Genomic DNA, 21,718 nt, shown 5'->3' on the forward strand with positions numbered 1-21,718 from the left:
TCTAACCATCTGCAGACTCGGTGGCCACACTGCCCTTCATTTCATTCTTGGGGTTCTGTTTGTTTTTGTCACTTCTCGTTGAATGACCTGCAATCGCTTCTAAATTTTGTCGACTCGATGATATTCCTTCTAGATACTTTCAAGAAGACACACTTATGACCCTGAAAATCTCTGAAAAAAATTAGTTTTGAACTTCCAGGTTACATAAGACATAACTAGGGAATTGTATTGTGTACTGGACAGGAAATGAAAATATGAGGCTCAGCTTGTGAGCATGATAGTGTCCGTTTTCATGAGTGAGCAAATACTGTTTCCAGTGTAACCCTAGCACACGAAAATCCTTAAACATAGTAATGAAATGGGAATGAAGTCTAGGTGTCAAACATATACTTTGTTTTCTAATGTTTTGATTTGGCAAGTATCCAAGTCCCTTTTATAAAGCTCTTTTTAGCTTATTGTACATATAACACATTTGTTTAAATTACTTAGATATTTTCAGGGCAAATATTTTAGAAGCCACACCCCCCAACACCCTAGTGTAATATGTCTTCACATACCTACCTGCTTGTGCTTTTGTGGAGGTCAGAAGGACATTTCTCCTGTTGGCTCTCTTCTGCCAATTGTGGGATCAAGGGATACAATTCATGTCATCAGGCCTGAGTGTACATGTCTCTACCTGCTGAGCTGCCTCGGGGGCCCAAGGAACATTAAAACCTAATATAGAGTTAGAATTTACAGTCATAAAATGTATTCAGTTAAAGTGTACAGATGGGTTTATGATAACCACATAGCATTGTATAACTTCATACTTAACCCCTTAGTCAAAATGTAGAGTATTTTATCACTCCAAAGTTCTCTTCCAGACCCTCTGCACAGCTTCACTGGGCCCTGGTCATGACTGGTTTGTTTCTGTTACTATGGCTTTACCTTGTCTAGAGTTTTGGATACACGGAATTATATAAGACGTAGCCTTATGCATCTGGTTTCTACTTAGTAAAAGTGCCTTTAACTTCCACCCTTAGTCCCAAATATCTTCTTTCTTTTCATTACTGAATGATATCCCATTGTATGGAATATATCACAGTTTGTTTACCTGTTCACAGACTGATGTGGTTTATGCATTATATACAGTATTTCTAAGAAGATTTCCACATAAGCATCTGTATGAATTGAACTAAGTTGTTTGTTTTCTTTTTTGTTTGGTTTGTTTTGCTCTGGTTTGGTTAGGGGTGTACAATACTCAAGTGTGTGACTGCTGGGCGTCTGCCAAACTCCTGTGATTTAGGGGACATTCCGGGTGTTGACTATACCCGTTCTTGTAAGCAGGAATGACGTTTCTATTTGTCTAAAAATTGAAGGTATTAATTTGAACATCTTTCCATGGGTTTATTTGCCTTTGATAAAGATTTTTTTTGACATCAGATGCAAGTCATTTGTAATATTTATGCTTTTAAAATTATTCTCCCTGTTTATGGCTTGCCTTTCACTCAGCCTAGCTCTCCTGTCAATTCCAGCCCTTCATATGCTGAGAAATCACAGTAAATGAAGAAAAAAATGTCTGTGATGGAGTAGCCTTTCTGTAGGCGTTAGGTATATAGAAGGTTTCAGAACTGACAGGGCCTCAGACCTTTGCAAGGAACATTCTTTACTGTTTCTAGCAGTGGGGCTTCCCGGGTTCTTTAGCTTGTCAACATCTGCAGAGACTCCATTTCCAAATAAGGGCATATCCTGAGGTTTTAAAAGACATTTATGAGACACACACTCTCCAGAACGCCATAATGGACTTGCCTCATTACTGTGTTTTCACGGAGCACTAGATATTTGCCCTTCTCCCCTAAATCTCCATTGTGACATAGGATGTAGAGTCTTTGGAGCTAATCTGCTGGGAAAGCAAAGCCTCAGGAAAGAGAGTTGGGGGGGGGGGGGGTTCTCTGCCGATTTTCATGTTAAGATGCAACAGAAAAGATACATCTGCAAACCAGATGCTGGGTTGGCATGTTCCTTTGTATTGGATTTAGCAGTCCCCAGACTGTGTGTTGTGTGTTAGGTTACATAGGCTGTGGTCACTGGATATTGCAGACCAAACTAAGATGTGGGCAACTCTAGTTGACCGGTAGATAGAGGCTCTTTCCCTCCTGTTTCCTGTGTCTGGAGGAGGAGTTTCAAAGTTCAAAGCTACCTCTTAAACTTAGCTCCCTGAGGCACCTCCCACGCCTGTTGACTCCTGCTTGGATGCAGCAGCTGAGTCCCAACAGTTGGGCTACATTATCCTCCTAGCTTCAGCTTTCTGAAGTAGTTTACTAGCATATAAGCCTTTACCCTCCAATGTCAACCTCTGCCCACTCCACTGCTGCTTTGAAAAGTATCAGTACTGAGAGGCTTCTCATTGGCAGGCTCCGGAGACCTTAGGAGATACTCTGACACATGTAGAAAGGCCACTCCATGCACAGACCTGATTTTTGTGTGCCCCCTCCCCACCTTTTTCTTTCTTTCTTTCTTTCTTTTTTTTTTTTTTTTTTTGGTCTGAGAAATAAAAGCAAGCACAGGAAAAGCATGGCTACCTAACATGTTCACTTCCTGTGTCAGTGTTTTGTCCTGAGTTTTCAATCTGGATGGACTAAACCTCAAAACCAGGATTTGTAAATCTCTAAATAGATTGCACCTATGGCATCCTTGCCTTTTAAAAAAAAGGTTGGGGGGAGCTAGCGTAAAGCCAACTGGGTTAGCTCTGTGATGTGATGTTAGCATCTGCATTGAAATAAGAAAAGAGAGAGAGGAAGTGAAACTGGTTGTGTGGATGTATCAAAGTTGGTGTGTGACTCTGGTGGTGGTGGCATAATCTCTGCTCTGTCCTGACACCTAACCTAAAAGTCTTATCTTTTTCTAACTTCAAAAGTTACTCTAAACACTGCGTTAAAGAGCTTCTTGGAAGAACCAGAGACTTTTGTCTTACAATTGAGCCACATGTCCCCTGATTCTTACTTAACCTCTCAGGAGAAATGAGTTCCAGAGCTTTTCTCTGTCATAGCAGCAGAGGCAGCCTTTGTTCCTGAGAGCTGCACATGCTAGAGCAATCTTTCTTTCCAAGACAGCAAGTTGCCTTGACTGAGCTCAGCAGGGGTTCCTCAAGCTGAGGCTCCACATTCTGAATGGGAGAAGGCTTCTGAGTAACTGAAGCAACTCGCCTTCTAGGCATTGAGCATCTCTAGGCCAAGTGGTGTGACAGTAGCCAGTGGTGGCTTGGCAGCTGCAGAGGCCAGAGTGGCTTGTGGTGCAGAAGCAGAATTGAAAAGACAAAGCTCACCTGCAACACATACTTTGTTTTCTCTTGGTATCTTTCTTACAAAAAGAGCAGATTGTCATTAACAATACCCTGTCCCCAGCAAAACTTACTTTTCCCTACAAAGGACAAAAGAATGAATTAAGAGAGCTTGCTTTCATTATATGAAAATTCACGTACACCATAGCCTCTTTTTGTATTGAAATTATTTTATTGTTAACTTGTTTTTTAAGTTGAGCTTTCCTATTCTGGTTTAGATGACTACCACCAAGTGGAAGACAGGGCCACCTTCTGGGTTAAAAAGTGTGCAGAAGCTCAGCAGCTGCAGTATGGCTGTCATAGCACCGAACCGTTTGTATGATGGAAGACAGTGACAACACAGCCTGAGTCTGAAACTTGAACTAAAAACGGCCTTTTATGTAGGGAGTGGTGACTTTCCACGTGTAAGACAGCCTCCCTCCCAAGAGACACACTTACCCCACTCTGCAGATGGGGAACCTGAGGATGAGGGAAGCTCATTGTTTGCAGACGATAGAAAACCATGTCAGTCTTGACTGTTGTAGCTCCTGATCATAATACATGTCTCTGAGAGAATTTAGTAGTGGGGTGGGAAGGCTGACTGCTGGTGAGTGATTTCATTGCTCTGAAAAGAGTCACACTGTCTCTGTGGTAAGATATGTAAGTGTAACTGTGCCCTGGAAAACACCAAAGGCGGAGATCTTCCTTTGGTTTCCAGCATACCCTACATATGTATAGCTGAATCTGTGTGTTAAGCGCTCTGTAGATTGTTGAATGAGTAATGCCATTATCATACAGAGTAGGTGTTGGGATTCTGTAAATCCCACCCCTCAGTTACCTAGCAACAGCCAGGTATACCCCACCCCTCAATTACCTGGCAGTAGCCAGGTATGCTCCACCCCAGTGACTGACACTATAAAAGGGGCTGCTTGCCCCCTCCTCTCTCTCTCTTGGCCTCTCTTGCTCTTGTGCTCTTGCAGTCTTGCTCTTCCACTTCCCTTTCCCTTCCCCCTCTCCCTCCACATGCTCATGGCCAGCCTCTACTCCTCTACTTCCCTCTCTCTCTTCCTCTCTCTCTCTCTCTCTGTGCCTCTACCACCCCCCTTAACTCTCCCATGACCTGAATAAACTCTATTCTGTACTATACTGTTGTGTGGCTGGTCCCTCAGGGAAGGGATTCCCAACATGGGCCCCTCAGAGGCATCTCCCTTGCCCTCAGGCCTCGGCTGCACCTTCATGGGCCATATGCCCCCCACTCTCTTCATCCTTCCCCTAACATTGGTGCCGTGACTCGGATCGTTATCCTTTCACAACATTGGTGCCCTGTGACTCTTCCTTTCAGTGACTTTTCCTTTCATTGGTGCCCCGTCATCTTTTCCTTACAGTAGGTATGCAGTAAGGTCACGTCCAATATCAAAGCATGGAGACCATAACCTTGTGCCTCAACAATAACAATCTTCTTATTTCAAAGTCAGAAAACTCAGCATATGATGCATGTGCTGATGCTTCCTATAATCTGCTAATGACTTGTGTTCAGGATTTTTAACACCTTAACAGCCATGTTAGGACCAGTAGTGAAACAAGAAGCCTTTCTTCCTGTTCACAGTGGATTTTAAGTGCCTTCTCTCATTGTTTTAGTGAAGAATGGCAGTAAGCACAAAGTACATAGATTTCTGTTTGAAATAGACTAAGTGTGTGTTATCAAGTGATACAGTGCAGATTGACAAGGTGTAAGTGACAGTTGGAGTTAGTAGGTCACTCAGTTCTTAAAGAGCTTTCTGTTGTTTGTTTCCTGCTGCCCACTGTAGCTTTGTTCAGAGTCACCAGAAGAGGGCGTTAGATTTTTTATTACAGATGGTTGTGAGCCACTATGTGGTTGCTGGGAATTGAACTCAGGACCATTAGGGGCAGCCAGTGCTCTTAACTGTTGAGCATCTCTCCAGCCTTTGTTTCTTCTTTTTGTTTTTTGTTTTCTTTTGTTTGTTTGAGACAGGGTTTCTCTGTGTAGCCTTGGCTGCCCCAGAATTTGCTCTGTAGACCAGGATGGCCTTGAACTCATAGAAATCCTCCTACTTCTGCCTCCTGAGCGCTGGGCCTAACAGCATGTTCCAAGACCACCCAGACATGATTTCTTAATTGAACACAAATATTTGTCAACCAGATTTCTAGTGTCACATGCAGTATACATGCACATCATAATCTGTGGTGATGTGTGTGCTTGCAAACCTCGTGCAGCTCTGCCCCAGAGCTCAGGTTTGGATTCTCATCACGCTGCTCCCTTCCCTGCCTTCTGTGCCTGTGGTCCATGTCCCTAGGCAGAGCCACAGGCTGCTTGACTCCTCCTACCATGCAGCAGGCCATTTTGCATTTGCTTACCTGTTGCTGTTTGTAAGCAAAGTAATTAGCTTTGCTAATTACTGCTGGAAAGTCAAGTCATTGATAATAAAACTGAGGAAAAACAAAATAAAAATTAACTGTTTAAATACAGTCATATTTAACCAGAGCTCTAGTAACAGGTTGGAGTACTTAATATGCTAAAACCCACATTTTAGTTAAAGTCAGAACTATCCATTTTATAAAGTGAATTTTAATAATGAAAACAATAACAGGAAATCTACTGTAAGGCTAAAAAGTAAACATGAAACAAGAGAGACACCCTCTTTCCTTGAATGAGAAGATTTATAATGGCAGTGGTTTCAAAATTTTAACGCAAATACAATATTAGTAGAGTTTCCAGTTAGATTTTGTTGTTGTTGTTTTGTTTTGTTTTTGGAGATGTGTCTTAGTGACATTTCTATTTCTGTGCTGAGACACTGTGACCAAGACAACCTCTAGAAGGAGTTTAACGGGGACTTGTTTACCATTCTCGAGGGTGACTAGCATGGCAGGGAACAAATCACCATGAGGTGAGATAGTATTGGTTTCAGAATTGGATTAAATGTTCTTAGAGCGTTTATATAAAAAGATAGTTGCCCAGGTCAGGTCAGTCACAGGGACCACAAAAGCATGCCTGCCTTAGAACCGAGTCACTAGAAAAACCAGCATGGTCTTGGAGCAGGAAGAAGTGTGAGGCTTTTGGAGCAGCAGAGGGAAAAGCGAGATATTTGAGCCATGACCAAGTTAGGTAGCAATATAACAGCGGAGGGAAGTGGTGTTCTCATCCTATGATCTCATCATCATCAGAGAGACATACAGTTCCATACCCTGTACGTCCAAGGGAGATGGGAGAAACATTAAAAACCTGTGACATGAGGACATTTCTTGATAAACTACACAGTTTTATTGGATGCTATCAATAAAGGTAATAATTAGTATTTGTAAAAGTACTTAGAGCACCATGTTCAGAGAATTAATGATCTGATAAGAAAGGGGCTGGCAGCTGGACTAGACGGGAATGAATCAGTGTGCTGCAGGAAGTATACTTGAAAATGAAGCTGCACTCACAGAGGAGTGACCCACAGTTTAGATCAGCAGTCACAGACAAGCCAATGTCTGAGGGGAACAGAGCAGCAAGACTTCTGGAGTCTGCCAGTTTCCAGTTGAGACTTGAACCCGGGTTGACAAGGAGACACTGTCTCAGAAGAGCAGGCTGAGCGTGGTGGGGAGGATGCCTCGCAACTCTCCTGACCTCCATTCACACCTGCCCTACACACAAGGACTTTCTCCAGTAGTGCCACACCTCCTAATAGTGCCACTCCTCGGGCCAAGCAAGTTCAAACACCACACCACTTAATGGTATTCAGTAAATATTCAAATAATGTAAATATTCAAAACTAGGGACTTTCATTCTATCAGACACCCATTCATAAAATGATGCCTTAGGCAGTGTAAATGGCATGGATGGGAAGTGTGAAGCAGTTTAAGTCTGGTTCCTCATATGTCTCCATCTCTCAGTCCCTAAATCTTCAACTTGGACCGGAAAAAAAGCAAAAACAAAATACAAAACAAAAACAGAGAATAACGTTCCAAGTAAGAAATTATAGAATTTTCTCTAGTAATGAACATGGTGCTGTTTGAGTCTTAAAGCCAGTTGGTTTTAAGTGGCTCACGCATACTCTTACTTTGAAGCTGAAAGGTGTCTTGTTTATTCCATCTTTTTGGTGCCAGCATGCCATAGTTTGTGATCTGTACAGCCATGTGTCACCTCTGGTTGCTTAGTTCTGAAACCCAGCTTCTGCCCCAGGTGACAATGATTGTTTTCTATTTTGATTTTTAAATATGAAAATTTAAAAGAAAATCAGTGGCCTTTAGCTTTTATTTTAACCTAAAATGCATCATGGGTGATAAGTTCACATTATTTGTAATTAAATGTATGGATTCATATTCAGCTAGAGTTTTAATCTTTATTTAATCAAGGTATCAAAAAGAAATGTAAAGTTATCCTTGGTGTATTTTATACATACTTGGTTATGGAATGGGGAGAGTGAGAGATTTGCGATCACCGTGGTTGTCATTCTGTCGTCAGGCTTAGGCTTGTCACAGCAACCTGTCCTTCTGACAGCGTACAGTCCACAGGAGTTCCTCCAGTTTTCCTTTTAAGCATACAAGTGTGTGAGGTTTTGGCCATCTCCTATTTCTGGTGAGCATTTGACACTAGATAAAATTCTTAGTGACTGTGACCTCAATTTGACATGCCTTATGGATATTACATTTGGAAAAAAATCTGTGTTAGTTTTCAACTGCTCTTGGCTGTTTAAACATGGCTACAGTATCAAGAATCCCCCCAGTGTCTGTTAGTCGTAAAAGCAGGGTTTGAAAGAGTAAGCAAACTGCTTTGTTCCTCTCACTAAAAAGAAAGCGTTGAGGTTCCAGTGAGCACGGCTGCTCTAGCAGAAGACTACCTTTATAAAATAATTCCAATAGCTACAGTATATGAAACGGAGCAAATCCAGGTAGATTTTCTTTTAATTTATTTAATCAAGGTATGAAAATGAAACGTAAAATTATCTAACCCAGTGCATGCAGATGGCAGGTAGGTGGCATCCATATCTGTAATTTAACTGGTCTGAGAAGCAATGTGATCTTTTGAAATGCTTATTATTAATGGCAACTAGGTGTACTAATGATGTGAAACCTTGGGGATAGCAGAAATAGTCTGCTTAATCTCTTGCTTCAGTGAAGGCACATCTCACACTTCACTATGATCTTGTATGTATGAGGCCAACCCCTGCAGCTGTGCTGCCCCACCCCTGGTTCTTTATCCGGTAGACCTGGCTCCCAGGGGCTCAAGGGCCTAGACCATAAGCTCTAGATGAGATAGGATTCAGAACTAAGCTTTTCTACCTGCATAGAAATGAGCTTTTTACACAGCGGAACAGGGACTTCTGAACTGTTGTGTTGTCTAGAGACCTTGACCTAATAGTTAAAGCCTATCAAGACTGTTGACTGTTCTTCCATAAGCAAAACCTTTCTCTGTGGCTCCTCCTGCTGGTGTGTTTACCCAGGTCCAAATCAGGGCTTAAGGAAGCTTTAAACTACCTCTAAAGCTCAGGCTATGGATGTCAAGGAAGAGGTGTCTTCTTGCAGCTCCCTTTCCACTATCTCTTTATTCTAAACACCATAATGCTGTTTTGTACTTATGCTGAATTATAAAAATGGTTGCCTCAAAGTTCTAAGTCTTACAATCAATAAGAGACTTTCAGACTATTACCCTCTCAGAAACAAAAATTCATAGAACCCAAGTTAGAAAAACAAAACATCACAAGGCCAACCCAGTCTCACTAGACAAATAGAGATGGTTTAGTAGATTCTAACATTTATGAGCTTACCGTGTGATGTGTTTTGTAGAGTGTGGTATGGTGTGGTGGGAGGGGGTGCCTCAGCGGACCTATGCTGAGGCATCCCCTCATCCCCCAGGTACCAGACAGATGTTGTATAGAAAAGAGTTTATTTGGGAACAAAGGAAGGGAAGTTGAGAAGGGAATGGGGTTGGGGGGGCAGCCAGGAACACATGGGGAGAGGGGAGGGGAGAGAAGGAGAAGAGGGGCAGAGAGTCAGAGAGAAAGGGAGAGGCCAAACAGTTCCTTTTACAGAAAAACTAGGCTACCTGGCTGTTGCTAGATAAATGTTGGGCGGAGTGTAGAAGGAATGCCAACACTGTGTCCAAGAACTCACTTTGCATTCGTCCATTAAATTGTTCTAACTTACCAACAAAAACGGCATGGCTCCCATATTTTCATATTTTCGGGTAAATCATAAACATCCCGCTCACATGCAAATTTCTAGAACCTCTTTAGATGCCAAGATTTTAAAAAGGCAAATATATGATTCTTGTTTGAGCATACAGTGGCAGCTGGGTCTCGTGGCAGGCAGGGCCACCCTGGACCTTGGCATTCTATTTAAAAAGGGGGTCAGGAGCTCTTCATTGGAGCTGACTGATGAAGGGAATTGGATCAGGAATTTCAGGAAAAGAAGAAGAAGGGATTCAGGAGACAGCCTTGTAAAACAGCAGTTGGAACAGCAGTTTAGCCTGAGTGAAAAAAGGCCCAACCAGGAGACCCTGATTGACAGCCCCGATTCTGGGCACAGTGCTAAGAATAATGGCAGAGGGCCTACAACTAGTGAAGTTTCCTACAGGCCTCGTGACCGTGACAGCTGGCCTTCACTGACACTGACTGGGCATCTTAGTTAACTCTCACAACCGTTCCCTGCTGTGCTTAGAGATACAAGAGCCAAGTAAGGAGCAAGGAAACCATGTGACTCGTTCTGTGGTTCCATCACTTCTATAGCTCCCTACCTCATCCCATGCTGTGCATGTTAGCGAAGCTAGGCTGTCTGTTATGGTCATTGCGTCAACATACAAGTTATTTACTGAACAGCATCACCAAAACATGAAGGGACACACACACTTTATATGGAAAAGTACTTAGTTTCTCATTGAAGCAAGTAAGTTATTTTTTTCTTACAGTTCTGATAACAATTTCGGACAACCAACAGATATTTCGTAATAAAGATTAAGAACCACTTATAAGAGCTGAGGACCTGGGTGACTGAGTAAAGAACACTTCCTCTGTAAGCATGAGGGCCTCAGTTCAAATCCCCAGCACCTATATAAAGGCTGGACATGCCCCTGTGGGCCTTGAACCCACTGCTAGGGACCAGGGACAGACTGATCCCAAGAACTTAGCCAGCCAGTATGGCAAGTTTCAGGTTTGTTGAGCGGCGGTGTCAAGAGAGAAGCAGAGTGAAAGTGGAAGGTGCCCAGCATCCCGCTGGGGCCTCCATATGCGTGCACATCCTTATGTATGTGTGTGCATCACACACAGATGAACCATGTGCGAGACAGGATAGGACATTAGGAACACACAGATTCAAAGAGCAAATGTGAAATTGCAGCATTAGGAGCAGAAGCTAGGAGCTACACAGCTGTAGCCTGGCCAAGGCTTTCAGCAGTACTACAGAGATGCCAGTAACTGATTAAATAGGGTCAAAGTCAGAGGAAGTTTGTGAGTTAAAATGAAATCTGAAGATAATTTTGATTCCAGCAGTGACATGGCAGAGCATCTTTCCATCACTAAGAGGGAGAGTGGGATGGTGGTGGAGCTGAGGACCAGCAGTGCACTGGCTGTGGTGTGCAAACGTGAACAGAGTCCAGCCTGTGTGTGCAGAGGGTGCCACACCACACTGACTGAGTAGCCAAGGAAAGGGCTTCTCTTAGGACTGTTAGGAAACAAGTAGAAACCTGGTCCTAAAGTAAGTTACAGTATATCCAAAACAGTTGCCGAGAACTCGAAGAACCATTTGTAAGAGTGGCAGTTCAGCTGGAGTGGTGTGTGGGGTGTGGATGACCTCAGTTCTTTGCCATTGTTGCTACTGAGGTAAAACTTCGACAGTGAAATATACTCAACCTAGATTCTGATAGAGGGAGACTGCACTGTCACACCTCCGTCTGGAACATTTCTACTGCTCTCTAGATTTTCTGTGCCTTCTGGGTATTTCCTTCCCATGGAGGAACCACATCTGTCACACAGTTAAGTCCTGTCTGCATCATCTACTTCTGATGAAATTCAAACCCTCATCTAGTCTGTTCACTGGAGGGGAGAGAAAACTAGGGGATAGATATTGTCAAAGAATATCACATACCTGTATGAAACTATCATAACAAACCCATATAGTTTTATATAACCGATAAAAACACTTCTATAAACATAAAACCAACAGTGCTTGCCGTTGGGCAAACACTAGGCTTCTGGGCCCCACGTGTACAGGGTTCAGTTGAACAATCTGCAGATCTTACAGTGCACCGACTCCCTACCTCCAAGGCTCTTCCCATTAGTTCAGTGCCAAAAGAAAATAAGCCTGGCTCCTTCCCCGCCTTCCTGCTTGACCTCAGCACCACTTCAGCTCGCCATCTTTTTGTATAGCTCTAGTCCTTGGTGCCTCCTCGTCCTGGTCTGTGGTAACAGCCACACTGACATTGCCTCACTGTCCCCAGGATCATCCCTGCTTAAAATCTGCGGCTACCACCAAGATGCTTCTCTGTTCTGTACAGTGTCCAGGAATGTCCCATTCTCATAGTGTTCAACCCCGTCCATCTACAGGACCGGTTCCTTCCCTCTCTCATCTATGTCCCCAAGGGACAGTTTGGAACTTTGTGCATCCTTGTTTTCCTGACTATGTTGAGAACATTTTGAAGGACACTGGGACCATGTTGGCTGTTTCTTCATCACCAGCATCTGACTTGTGACTTCAAAATCACCCTCTTGTGAATACCTGTACCCAGTGGTGTTTTGGGTCAGAATCAAAGGTGCTATGCATATATATGCATATGTAATGTGTATATGTATTATGGGAAAAATTATGACGATTTCTTCACATTTGTGTCTTTCTGAGGTTCTTTTGCAGCAGTTATCATGGTCACTTTAAGGGAAAGGAGAACACTTTTCTGTTGCCTTTGATAAATGTGTTAATAGACAGTGTGGGTGGGACAGATCTTGTGGCTGGGCTGTATCCTTTAATTCCTACCTCAGATGCAGCTCCCTGTGTGTGTTCCTGCAGTTCTAGAATGCATATTACCATTTCTGGGATGAAGATTCTTTCTAAAGGTCTTTGTGGTAATTAGCAAACAGGAAAAAAAGCTAAAATTGGCTGGTAAATATTGACCTAAGTACCCAGAAACACTGGTATTTTTAGCCCTTGTTTGTTCATGGGGTTCACTCTGTCCTGATTCTTCATGCTTGTGGCTTCGCCTGCAGAGTGAATCAGCATCACTACTCTGTTGACTGTTGCTAAAGCAAAGCTATTCTCATCTTTCCAAAACCTAGGTAAGAATCTCGATGCTGTTCACGACATCACTGTGGCATATCCTTACAACATTCCTCAAACAGAGAAACACCTTCTCCTTGGAGACTTTCCCAAGGAGATCCACTTCCATGTCCACAGGTACCCAGTGGACACTCTGCCCACATCCAAGGAGGACCTTCAGCTCTGGTGCCACAAGAGGTGGGAAGAAAAGGAAGAGAGGCTTCGGGCCTTCTACCAAGGAGAAAAACACTTCCACTTTACTGGGCAGAGCACAGTTCCACCTTGCAAGTCTGAGCTCAGAGTCCTTGTGGTGCAGCTCCTGTCTATACTGTACTGGACCTTGTTCTGCTCTGCCATGTGCCTGCTCATATATCTGTACAGCCCCGTTCGGTGGTATTTTACAATCAGCACTGTGTTCTTCGTGCTGCAGGAGAGAATATTTGGTGGACTGGAAATCATTGAACTTGCATGTTATCGTTTTTTCCACAAGCACCCACATTTAAATTCAAAGAAAAATGAGTAAGACGGTGGCGTTCATTATGTGAAAAACCTAGAGTTGTCACGGGAATGTCAGTCTTTGTAAACGGAGATGAGTTTTGCATGACTATATCAAATGTTTCTTACTATCATCATTCTTTGTTAAAGATATTTTGCACTTAATTTTGTGGGGGAAATATTGCTATGGTTTCTTTAAAATCTCTGAATGTAATTCCAATGCTGCGTATGTCGCAGGGGTCAATCGCTGTGAATAACTAGGGCCAGGTCATTAGAAACAATCACCAAGCTGTTGAGACAGGATGCAAGCTTTTCTGAAAGGACAACATGTTTCTGACAGCTCAGAGGCAGCCTGGCATGAACAGCAGCCCCAGTGTATCTAAGCAGGTAGTAGCCTGCCCTGGGCACAGTCCAGTCTTAATCCTTTCCTACCAGTCAGACCCAGAGGTCTTGTCCTAAGCTGATCACTGTTGATAGGGAGTCCTGCATCACTCATAGCCTCTGTGCTGGAAATGACATTGCACTCAGCTCAGGGAGCACCTTCAGGCTCTCCATTTGGCTTTGAAAAGACAGAAACTGGTTCAGCTTGCTTTCCACTCACACACAGTCCTGCCCTCCTGATGGTTACCAGGTGTAACTTCATCTTCAGTGTGCACTGGTACGTGTAAAGATGCATTAGAAGAACATCTGTATTTCAGACAGAAACTGGAAGGCATGTGTATGTCCTGTGTTACCTTCTGCCATTAGAGCTTCGACAAACAAGCCTGCAGACAGGATGGTTTAGCTAAAGCTCCCAAGCCTTGATAACTTTGCTCTTAAAACCAAAATGGCTAACTTGGAATGAGCTTTCAGTGATAGCAAGGACACTCTCTTTAGTCAACTCTCAACAGTTACATTTAAACTCACAGTCATCAACTGTCTGCCAAGTATGCCTGTCATTTGGAAGCAGTGAAAACATAGCAAACCAGTAGCACCCAGTGTCCTGGTAAGAGAATCCTGTGACCATTGTTTCCACTCCGAACTGCTTGCTCCCTTCTGTGTCACGTGGTTGGGGCACTTAAGCTTGCCTTGTGTCCAGCAGTCTCAACAGCTATTACTGCCTTGTGTACTCAGCACACATCTGTACCCAGTAGGAACTTACTCAGCTTGTCAAGTACAGTGTCTGAGAAAGCCCTGCTGGGGACAGGACATCATTAGCATATCATGGTTAAGTCTGTTTTTTGGTGTTTGTGCATGTGTTAGTGGGAGGGTGCTAACCAGTACCTCTGGAGAAACATACCAGCCCATGTTTAACTGCTCCATCCAAGCTCACTTTAATCTTGTTCAACACAGCAGTTTGCCTTTATAGTTTTTAAGGTAACACACACACACACACACACACACACACACAAGTATAAACCCTCCTTCCCTTTAATGAGAAAGGCTTCCAATTTTAAGTTCCTCTGAGACTTCCATGGATCACATTTAAATGTGGAAATAGCTAACAGTCAAAATTGCATTTGTTCCCCAGGTTAAAGGGAGATGCTGCCGCCTTTCCCCACAGTGACATCCATCTCGTTTTGTGCCCTCAGACTCTCTGTCTCTTGTTCTTCCCTTCGCCCTCTGATGATCATAGAAAACATTAAGGTAGAAAACACCTTAATTTTACTTTATCCACCCCAAATTCATAATACAAAGTATAGCACTAAAACTAGAGTGTGGATACTCCACTTGTTTAAGAGAATTTTCTCCAAAAGGGAAAAATCCCTTTTAAATAAAAGTTTGTAAATTATAATTTACTTACTCTTACCTATAGGTTTAACTGTGTTAAAACTGCACACATTTAGCTAATGCTTGTTGAATTTAGAACTGTTAAGTCAATACTTGAACATCAGGTATGAGCAGACGTTGCCTTGATGGTTGTCACTGAGAAATACTCCTGCCACCTCTTCAGCTAGCAGACCCTGCCCCTGCTTCCCGTGCTGCTGAGCCTAATGGGCAAAGTGCTCACAGCACTTGCTGGCTAGTTGAACCCATTCTAAGAGATTTTACATATTGCAGTTGTAGGTTATTTATAATGTGAACCATTTCACTTTAAAATATGAACGACATGGCGGGGGAACTGGCTGGGTGATGCATTCCCACCCAAGGAATCCTAAACTTTAGTCAGGCAACATGGTGGGGGTGTGGGGAGACAGAAAGTGAACTAGAAAAATACCTGCAAGGATCTCAGACTCTCCCGAAAAGCCTGCCTCTGCTGTTCACAGAACAAACCCAAGAAAGAAGCAGCATCTTCCACTCCCATGTTCTAATGGTGACCACTTCACACACAGACCATATGTTGGTACCCAAGTCTGAATTCTGCAGACAGGTTCCCATTTCATCAGCTCTCAAGCCCAACAAAGATGCTCTAGTACGGTCATGATAAAGACTATCAAGGGAGCCCATTGGTGTTAAATTGTTTACATTTCTTTATATAAAATAATGTGCTTTCAGTGCCTTAGTTATGGGTCCCTTTCTTTTTCCTGTTCTAAGACTTGTATGCCGTGTTCTTAGATAAAGTCTCTCCTTGTCACTCACGAGGAGGAAAGTGGTTTCTCAACACTGGTCCGTGGTTGACCTAAACAACAGAATGCTATGTTGTAACATGGAGGAGAGAGCTCGGTGCTGAGCTAGTGGCTGCCTTGAGTTCTTACACTGTGGACGACAATTGCTTGGCCACGCAATGAGCTTGGGACTACACGTGGCTTAAAGGTGTCTTGTACCTTCCTAAAATTTTTATTTCAGAATCTTGGTTTTGGTAACTCATTTTTAAAAGATCATTACATGGAGAACACCAAGTTTTAAAAATAACTCACAGAATGGCCTTAGCTTCGGTGCCCACTGGGATGTTTGTGAATTACCTGTAAAATGCATCCAAAATAAAGTGGAGTGGATTACATGGTTCAAAAACTGTTGTGATTTTGTTTTTTATGGAAACAACAAGGAGGGGTCACAGGGCTTTGTTTCCCTTGTCATGGGCTTAGCCTATGCCGTTGTGTTAGGGAGGAATTGAGGGTTAGGACAGGTATTAAGACGCGGTCTAGAACCAAGTGTTCACTGATTGAGATGGGGGTACGCAGTGCGGTTGAGTTCATGCCCCAATGTCAACAGGACCTGCTTTCCTCGGAACGACTGTCATCCCGTAAGTGCGGGACACAGTGCGAAGGAGAAAGCAATGAGGACCGTGGTCGTCCCTCACCTCACTGTGTGTGATCCTGAAAAGTCTTAAGCCAAAATGTGACAAATGTTCAAAGAACTTCATTAGCTAAAAGGATGCAGCTTCAGAGAACCTATTGTAAGCTCAAGTGGCCCTTCTGCCCCTGGTTCTGCAGTGAGCACCGTGTGTGCAGACCCTGACGTTCCCTGGAAAAGACTCAGCCTGGCTTTAAGAGTGTTGGTCCCAAGGAGAACGAATTACAGCTCCCCCTCATCCCAGCTTGACCTATTTTACTGAACCTCAAATGCCAACCATGGACATAGAAACTGCCTCTACAGTACATTCCAAATATAAAGACACTTTAGGAAACACTTTGTGTTTTGCCTGGGTAGACTTCACACAGGATCCACATGGCTGCATGACCCAAGTATCCTCAGGGTTTAAGTCTTGTAAGAAAGAATGAGAGAGGCTGCCTTCTTAGGGGCAAACAACACTAAATCCAAGACTCATTCCTGGACCAGTCACCCAGAAATATGGTGTGAATCACTCCCTAGTTACTAGACACCCTCTGAATCTGGGGATAGGACACATTCTCCTGAATTACCAGGACTGGGGGCTGGAAGGAAATGCATTTTAAGGCAAAATCAGAGAATCATATTGAGAATAGCATATTTGTTGATGGGTGGCCGAGTGACACAGATGTCTACCATACCTGTCAAACATCTTAAACCTTCCAGAGTAGGTGGGCCTTCAGTAATCTCAGGCCCAACAAAGGGAGACAGATTTCATAGTATTCTGTATCAGTAGTAGATGTTTAGGAAGCCAAAGATTCCCTAGAGCTGTATTTGTGGAAAGTCTCATCAACCTGTGTTGGTAATGGTGGCTCTTGTTTATAATCCCAGCACTTGGGAGTCTGAGACAGGAGGATCACAAGATTGACACCAGCCTGAGCTACATACTAGATTCAGAGTCAGTCTGTACTATGTAACAAGGCAGTGACTCAGAAAAGGGAAGGAGGTCTAGAGGAAGGGCCAGGGGAGAGATGAGATGGCTCAACCAAGTAGTAAACTGCTTGGTTAGCCAACACAAGCACCCACGTTTAAAAAATAAATAAAAATAAAAGCCAGGTCTAGGCCCCCTCTTGTAATCCCAGCACAGGGGAGGCTATGACTCAGGGGTTTGGGAGTGGTATTTAGGGTTTGCTAGTCAGACAACTTAACCTACTGAATGAGCTCTTGACCAATGAGAGACCAGCCCTGCCTCAAGAAAATGTAATGGCACATGAGGAGCTACACATTTGTCATTTGGCCTCCACACATGTACTTGTGTACCCTCCTTGTTGCCTGGAGTCTTTCTACCAGTGCCGTGTGGGCTCAGAATCTCAGAGACTGGCTCACTTCCTTCTTCCCCTGCCTGGACGTCCAAGCTCTCAACACTGTTTCCTTTCAGAATAGCTTTTCCTTGTGCCTATTAGTTCACACACGGAACCAGAGCAAGCCTGGCCAGGTGCTCCCCACAACAGCCTCAGCTCACAGAACCCACTGACCTCAACATACCACTATTTAAATCAGTCCCCAGCCATTTTTAATGGCGACCACACAGAGCGGGGCTCCTTCACCTAGCCCTGGTCCTTCGGACTGGCACCTCCTTGTTCTTAGGCTTTTTCTGCCCTGTAGAGCCTTTCATAAGTTGGCATGGGATCTCATTCTATCCCGTTGCCTCTTCCAGTCCCTGTGAAAGTGCTTCCCTAACCCAAGCCATAGCAAATCCCATTTATTCTGGGAAATCTTCCCACTCAATCTAGGTGGAGACAACTCCCCATCTCTTCACCGCGAGTCCCGGAAGTCCTTCCCAGCATCGCTCTCCTGGCTGGATCACAGGCTGCCTTTGGTCACAGCTACTTTCCAGCCTCACCCCTGCCCTGGATTACAAGCTTCTAGAAAGCTAAGATAAGGGTGCCTTGCATTTTTTTCTTAACTGCAAACTGTTCAACCTGGCCATGCTGAAATGCACCTCACATTTTTCATAGGTAAGCTTCTGGAAGTTGTTTGCAAAATGTTGTCTAAAAAACAAGTTGAGGGCAGAGGTTTATGGGTCCAAAATGTAAACTAACAATTGAGATGTGGCAGCTCATTGAGTTCTGCCAATATTTTAGTTACAAAGCCAGACATGGTGGTGCATGCCTTTAATTCCAGCATTTGAAAGACAGAGGCAGGCAGAGCCAGCCTGGTCTGCATAAGTTCCAGGACAGCCAGAATATATTGGGAGACCCTGTTTCAAAAAACCAAATATATGGTTTATTCGTAGCATATGTGTGTGTATTTATAGATACATATACATATATTTGTTAGAAGATCGTTTTTGATTGACAGTGTGTTACCAAATTTTATTTGGATCTGAATTAAAACAAATTTTATTGGGATCCGAATTAAAAGTAGAAAGGCCAGCTCAAAATGTATGCCTGTGAGAAACATTTCTAATAGAGCTCACAATGTTCAATCTACCCCTGAAGGAGAATTCAGCACTATCTAATATCAGCAGTGATCTCATCCTCACAGCCCTGCTTCTCAAATACACTGCTCCAAACATTGGGAGCTACTGCATTTTACTCTTCACGTGACACTGAGCATGAAAAACTTAAATGGTGGGTGGTGATGACATCATTCCGAGTCCATGTAATTAGATAATCAAATTCTGCCTAGGAGCCCGAAGCTGGTGTTATCTCCAGATACATTGATTAACCAGAAAGGAGATTAACACATACAGCTATGCTATCCTTCATTTATCTAAGAAGACAATCCAGATACAATTGGGGACAGAGCTGGTAATTCATGCCCATGTTCATTCTCCCAGAGCCAGAGACAAGGAGATAAAGGTTTCAAAGTCAGGCTTGTCTGTGTAAGGTGACCCAATGAAAGAAATCATATCAAACAACAGGAAAAGCTGGTGAAAAGCCCTTGCCGAGCAAGCATGCCACCTGACTTCATGCCCAAGGAATGAACTGACTTGTGAAAAATACCTTCTGACCACAACACACACACACACACACACACACACCATGGCCTACATATATGTGCAAGTACACAGTTTTTAAACTCTTTTATTTTTAAACATGATACAACATATGTTTATGCTAAAAACCAGAAATAACATGAATCAAGATAAAATGGCTACCATCTCAGTCTGTTTATTCTTATAACAAATCACCACAAACCGTGAGGAACCCTATTTCTCATAGTCAGGAAGCTGAAGTCCTGAGTTGAGGCACCTGTTGGGGCAGAGACTAGTGAGGAGGGCCTGGTTTCCTAGGTGACTATTGCTATGTTTTCTCTTGTTTCGTGTCTTCATATGCCCCCTTCAGGAGGGGCCTCTTTTCTCTGATGGTAGTGGTACTAACCCTAATCTTTGGTCCATCTCTACAAACTAACAACCTCCAAAAGGCTCCACTTCCTGACATCATCCTGGCGACATGTACATGAACATTCAAGTCACAGCAGCTATGCTTGGTGACAGGTGGAAAGACCTAACATAAACCTGGTCAAGACAAAAGAACTGCCAGGGAGGGAAAACACTAAAATTGTTTTCTCATTATATTGTTAGTAATGATACAAGCTTATTCTCTGAAAGTATTATATTTGTTATAGTTGTGATGATATCAGGAACTGAAGGGTTATTTTTAGCATAAAAGAAATATAAAATTGAAACCCCTATAATCCTAAATGTTTTTAAGTAAAAGCAATAAAAAACAAATTAAACAATAACAACAACATAAACAGCCGTGAGATCTAACTCTCTCCATTAGAAAAATAACCAGCTAGAAGCGATGCCAGTCTTTGTCTCCAATTCTAGAAAACTAATTTTTTTTCCAGTAAAAGAAACCTGGGTCCTGGACAAATGGAGGCACCTTGGTTAGCCAGACCGGTGAACAATAGGATCATATTTTGAAATCTTAAAGCCAGGGAGGTTTAGAATCGAGGGATCAGCTGCAAGAGGCTCCTGTTGCCAGCCACAAGAAAATAAAGTGAGAGAAGCATAGCAGAGGGTGATTCGGGAGACAGGGTGGAAGCCAGAAGGAATGACACTGCACACTCATTACCCTCGTAGGTGCATCTGAACAGTGTGTGTAACCGACTCGTTGCCGAGAAAACTTGTCATTTAAGGCAGACAAATGGCAGGTAACTCTGCATGCTGGCTTCCTTTTTTAAACCAAGCCATGCATCCAGCTGAACAGTCAGGGTAGGAAAATGCTTTTCCTGTAAAGAATTTACTCCATAGAAATAAACCCACACACAACTAAGGTCAGAGGCCATGAAAATGCATAGTAGGGGGAAGGCCTCTCCAAAAAGAAAAGAAAAAAGAAAAAAAATGCATATCCCCATGGGGTAATGGAGAGAACAATAAAGCTAAACCCACACCTGACACCCAGACCAATGGAAAGACAGATTTAAAGCTTCCACATAGAAAATCTGAAACTGTAAGACTAGAAGCAACATTGATATTGGCAATAATTTCTCATCATGACATTCTCAGGCAACAAAATCAGAGTGTCAGCCAATCAACAGACTGAAGAGATGACCTGCAGAACCTGGGAAAGCATTCACAAATTGCACTTTTGGTAGGGGGTAAGTTTCCAAAATATTGAAGAATTTCTACAACTCAATAGAGAAATGCCTTGTGACCCAATATGAAGCTCAGAAATGGTGCTTGAGCAGAAATTTTCCCAGTCACAACAGAGGAATGGCTAAGAGCCTCTGAACCATCCTCAGCATCATGTCAGGAACACACAAATTAAAAGTATGGTAACTGTTACCTCACAGTTGCAAATATGGAGAAATTTCAACTCATGGACGTGGTGGGGATAAAAATTGCAACCACCGTTGAAAGTAACATGGAAGAGATTCCTTTAAAAATTAGAATTAGGATGTCTTTGAGTCACCTGACAGCCTTCCTCTGCTCATATAGTCAAATAGCTGAAATCAAGGAGATACTCAGAATAACATTGTCTACTATGGCCAAAGTAGGGAAGTCAGCCCAAACCAACAAAACCAACACATCCTGATATATATATATATATATATATATATATATATATATATATATATATATATATATATGTATGTATGTATATATATACATTTATGGCAACATGAGTAAACTTTGAAGATATTATGCTAAGTAAAATAAGCCAGTCAGAAAATGCAAATGGAATTTCCTCCGCCTAGTAAGTATGCTAAATGCTAAGTAAGTTTTAACTTGTGTTGCTTATGGTGAGTAGTTTTGAGCAGGTGTTGGAAACAACCAGGGTTGACTTTCAACAGTTTCAGCGTAATTGCCTCAGGTGCTGCCCAGAGGACCCTGTAGAGAGGCTTGGGGGATCTTTCTATGGGTCAGCTGCTAAAGCCCAGATTATTAGGAACCTTCTAAGCAAAAACACCAGCCCTTCACCACGAACAATAGGCAGAGGCCTGTTGAATGCTTAGCAAACACTGCAAACTCTAATTCCA

At 43.0% G+C, this 21,718-nt stretch overlaps 1 protein-coding gene across 2 annotated transcripts in view; it reads left to right on the top strand.

The window, feature by feature from the left end:
* LCLAT1 (lysocardiolipin acyltransferase 1) overlaps positions 1–15,941 on the top strand; it is a 127,599-nt gene extending 111,658 nt beyond the window's left edge. For both annotated transcript variants that reach the window (XM_080922981.1, XM_080922982.1), the window contains exon 6: positions 12,562–15,941. In XM_080922981.1, coding sequence (XP_080779107.1) covers positions 12,562–13,064 — 503 coding nt within the window. In that variant the 3' untranslated portion in view covers positions 13,065–15,941. The remainder of the gene's footprint in view (positions 1–12,561) is intronic.
* The last annotated feature ends 5,777 nt before the right edge of the window (positions 15,942–21,718 follow it).

This window comes from Micromys minutus (genome assembly GCF_963924665.1).
Source record: "Micromys minutus genome assembly, chromosome: 1".
Classification (NCBI taxonomy): Eukaryota; Metazoa; Chordata; class Mammalia; order Rodentia; family Muridae; genus Micromys; species Micromys minutus.